Here is a 4,346-nt window from a genome sequence, read left to right on the forward strand (position 1 = left end):
AGTCTGTCCCTGGCAGGATTTCTGACTTCTGGGGCCAGTCGACAAAACACGATCTTAAAGTACATCTGCAACCTGAAGAATGCCCATTGGCAGCATTCTGCCATCTGCCAATGTCTGAGGCGGCGGCATCCGTGGGCTGTGGAACTGATACCTGGCTGCTGGGTTCTCTAGCTTAGTAGATGTGATCTGACTGCTCTAATGCTCTGAGACCCTAGACTCAGTCCTCCCCTGCCCACACCGCCCCTGTGAATTCTGCTATACTAGAGCATCTTTGGGCAGATACTGACAGGCACAGATGGGTGAGGGCTGCCTGCACTTTCGCACTGTTCTTCAATTCATCTGTCAGTGATGTTTCCCAGCACAGCCTGCCCCAACCAGGTATTGGAGGGTGGTAGCATTCTGTCTAAACTCCACCCCATAGTTACCTGGCAACAGCCAGGTACACCTGACCCACTATAAGAGAGGCTGCTTGCCCCCTCCTCCCTCTTTTTGCTTCTCTCTTGTTCTCTTGTTCTTCTGCTCTCTTGTTCTTCCTCTTCCTTTCCCATTCCCTTCCCCCTCTCTCTCCATGCTCATGGCCGGCCTCTACTTCTCTACTCTCTCCCTCTCTTTCTTTCTCTGCCTCTACTACCCTCTTAACTCCCCTCCCTGTGCCCTGAATAAACTCTATTCTATACTACAGCATCGAGTGGCTGGTTCCTCAGGAAGAAGGGATGCCTTGGCATGAGCCCACTGAGACAACCACTTCCCCCACACCTCACCACACCTCCATAGAACATAACACACATACCCTCTTTTTTTTTTTTAAGATTTATTTATTTTTATTTATATGAGTACACTGTAGCTGTCTTCAGACACACCAGAAGAGGGCATAAGATCTCATTACAGATGGTTGTGAGTCTCCATGTGGTTGCTGAGAATTGAGCTCAGGACCTCTGGAAGAGCAGTCAGTGCTCTTAACCACTGAGCCATCTCTCCAGCCTGCTCTTTATCTTTTTTATAAACACATCAGAGGGGGGACTTGTCTAGCCCACACTGTGTGTCACCAGGCTGTCTGTCGATGGACGCCCCAGAGATCCATCCCTTCTCTGTGAATCTCTATGTGCAAGATTCACAGCAGAGGCCCCAGCAAATGCCTGCTTCTGTCCTCCCTGCCGCAGCCCTCAGCTCAGGGCTTTGCTTGGCACACAGAGAAGCTTCCTGATCTCTGGGCTTCCCACACACAGCCCAGGAGTTCCGGAAGTGGCTGGGAATGAGAGCTGGAAAGAAAGAGCCCTAGATGGCTTTCTAGAGCCTTCTGTAGAGCTACATCTTTGGTGTGCAATGGCTGCAAACAGCAGCCTCCTTGGTAGTGTATGTAGCCAGTTGACTATATGGGTTGCCTCAAGGAACCTTGGAGACAATTTTCTGGCAGTTGATAATCAAGTCTCTGATCACAGTGTGTCCCTGATCTGGGCTCCAGACAGGTATGCGTGATGCTTTTGGGAAGACCCAGGACACAGTGGTCAGGATTCACATTGGCCAGGTCATCATGTCCATCCCTACCAAGTTGCAGAACAAGGAACATGTGATTGAGGCTCTGCACAGAGCCAAGTTCAAGATCCCTGGCTGCCAGAAGATCCACATCTCAAAGAAGTGGGGCTTCACCAAGTTTAATGCAGATGAATTTGAAGACATGGTTGCTGTGAATCAGCTCATTCCTGATGGCTGTAGTGTCAAATATGTCCCCAGTCGTGGTCCTCTGGACAAGTGGAGAGCCCTGAATTCCTGAAGGCTTCCACAGTGCTCTCCTATACCCTACCAAATCATGTTCAATAAAAAAAAATCTCTTATCAAGTCTGCTTAAAAAAAAAAAAAAGATCATTCAGGACAAACAGGATAAAATAAGTCTCTCTCTGTCCATGGCACTAATCTCTCACCCTGTCTCTCCAAACTCAAGGGTGAAGGGCCTTCCCTCCAAAATGCAGCGTTACCACCACACAGATAGTGCTGAGCCTGCTGCTGAGCCAGCATCCCTTCTTTAGCTCTGATGGACGATAAATGATTAGACAGGGATGTGTGTGTGTGTGTGTGTGTGTGTGAGCACTCATGTGTGCACATGAATGCACACACTAAACAGATGGGAGAGATGAAGCAGACATAAACAGGATGGAAACAGGAGGCAGAGCGAAAGAAAGACAGATAGGAAAGCTCGATAAGGGAGCTGGAGAGACGGCTCAGAAATTGAGATCATTGGCTGCTCTTCCAGAAGATTCCCTGCACGCACATGATGGTCCACAACTGATGCCTTCCTCTGGCCTGAGGGCACCAGGACCACGAGCAGTGCACAGATATATGTGCAGGCAAAACACCCACTCATACACGTAAAACAAACAAACAAACAAAAACAAAGGCCCACTGAGACAGGAAGACAGAAGAGGTTAGGGGGGAATCTGAATAAAATGAGATTCTCACCAAGACCTGGGAGAGCCAGAAGAGCCAGGTTGGGGCTTATCCCCTCCTCCATGCCTTGATCCCCTCACCTGTAACACAGGGACAAAGCTGGGACTTAACCTTACAGGGGTGTTGTAGTGGCTTGATCTGGTGCTGCTGTGGGTTCAAATGCTAAATTCTGTATGCCAAGATCTTGTTGCTCCAAGACAAGGAGATTCTCATATCTATCAGCTTTTGTTGCATAAACCTTGCCCCCCTTCCCCCGGCCCCCCAACTTATTCCTGATTGGCTAATAAAGATGCCTACAGGCTGGGCTGGTCAGAAGGGAAGGGGCAGAATGATGTTCCTCAGAGACTCAGGGAGGGACCATGCACCGGGAGGGGAGAAAGTCCATAGGAGAAGAAGGCAGCTATCGTGGGCTAGGTGGGTCGTACGTAAGTGCATAACCACCAGGATCGGCTTGTTGGAATGGGAGGGGTCCAGGTAGAACTCAGCAAGTGATATTTCCGGGTTATTGACCCGGAAGTAGATAAAATAGCGCAGAGGGTTGATATCAAGTGCTTTTAAGGAGTATTATAAACATAAAGGTTTTTTTTTGTGTCTTTTATTTAGAAACTAAATGATCTAAGATGGGGTAGAAACCCCAAAATAATATTGATCACAACAGCGTATTATGTGGTTCAAACAAGTTAATATATCTCCAAGTATTTAAAGCTATGCCTGGCTGTCTTAGTTCACTGAACGTAAGTATTATTATTATTATTTTATTTTATTTTATTTTTTGGTTTTTCGAGACAGGGTTTCTCTGTGTAGCCCTGGCTGTCCTGGAACTCACTCTGTAGACCAGGCTGGCCTCGATCTCAGAAATCTGCCTGCCTCTGCCTCCTGAGTGCTGGGATTAAAGGCCTGCGCCACCACGCCCGGCCTGAACATAAGTATTATTATTACCGCTATATATTTGTGTGTGTTCATGTGTTGTGTATACAGGAATGTGTAGTTGCGTGTACTTTTTTGAGAAAAGGTCTAGCTAGCGTTGGACATATCTGACTAGACTTGCTAGCCAGCAAGCCCCAGGAATCCTCCAGTCTTCACGTCCCTGGCTCTGGGGTTCCGGGTCCACGCTGCTGAGCCAGCTTTGTACCTAAACATTAGACATCTGAACTCAGGTTTTTCATGCTTGCCAGTACTTACCGCTGAGAATAAAACAGCTTCTCGCAGGAAAGATTCTCCTTGGCTCATGGTTTCAGATAGATTTCAACCCACGGCCACAGGAAAAGCAGGGCAGACTGTTTCAGTCTGAGGCCACCGGAATCGGTGGCTGGTAGTGTCGGCTTGGCAGAAAATCAGGAAACAGAGAACTTGGCTGGAATTGGAACAGGATGTAACCTTCCAAGTCCCGCCCCTTGGGACCCACTTCCTGCAGCTTGGCTCCGCCTCCAAATGTTTCACCAACTGGAGAGCTGGTGTTCACAATAGGAGCTCCTGGAAGGTGCTGTAGATTGAAAACAGGAACACCAGCCTTTGAGGGACTTAACACAGTGGGAAGAAAGACAAGCTTCATTTGCTCCCGCTGTCCCATCTTTCTGGGGCCCCCAAGTCCTTTTTGTTAACCACACCCGCTGCTAACACTTCTCAGAACCTCCCTCTCTGTCAGGAGACACTTTATTCCTAAATACTCCCATAGTCCCTCTGCCCTCCATTACGTCATCCTGCAAGACGACAGGCTCTGAAAGACATGTCTAAAGTAACTAATGGGCCCAGAGGTGTGTGGAGCGAGAGATAAGGTTGGAGAGAGTTTGAATTTAGTGATAGGGGGCCTTGAATTAAGACTCAGGGATGTTGTATGGGCTTTGTTCTGAAATAAATGGGGAGCCAAGGGTGGTTTTAGAGAAAGAGAACGGTGTGGTCTGAGC

The 4,346-nt window shown here is 48.3% G+C and overlaps 1 protein-coding gene and 1 pseudogene across 1 annotated transcript; both read left to right on the plus strand.

The window, feature by feature from the left end:
- The first annotated feature begins 1,297 nt into the window (after positions 1 to 1,297).
- LOC115029842 (small nucleolar RNA SNORA70) lies at positions 1,298 to 1,405 on the plus strand (annotated as a pseudogene).
- A 63-nt stretch (positions 1,406 to 1,468) lies between these two features.
- LOC147000457 (large ribosomal subunit protein uL16-like) lies at positions 1,469 to 1,771 on the plus strand. The gene has a single exon (XM_085833320.1). It carries the CDS (start codon positions 1,469 to 1,471, stop codon positions 1,769 to 1,771), a length of 303 nt encoding a protein of 100 aa, XP_085689446.1.
- Positions 1,772 to 4,346: the final 2,575 nt, after the last annotated feature.

This window comes from Mus caroli, unplaced genomic scaffold (assembly GCF_978045245.1).
Source record: "Mus caroli unplaced genomic scaffold, Mus_caroli_1 scaffold_18, whole genome shotgun sequence".
NCBI classification, from domain to species: Eukaryota; Metazoa; Chordata; class Mammalia; order Rodentia; family Muridae; genus Mus; species Mus caroli.

Excerpts from the sequence above, each read along its gene's own strand:
- LOC147000457 (XM_085833320.1), top strand. The coding sequence starts at position 1,469 with ATGCGTGATGCTTTTGGGAAGACCCAGGACACAGTGGTCAGGATTCAC.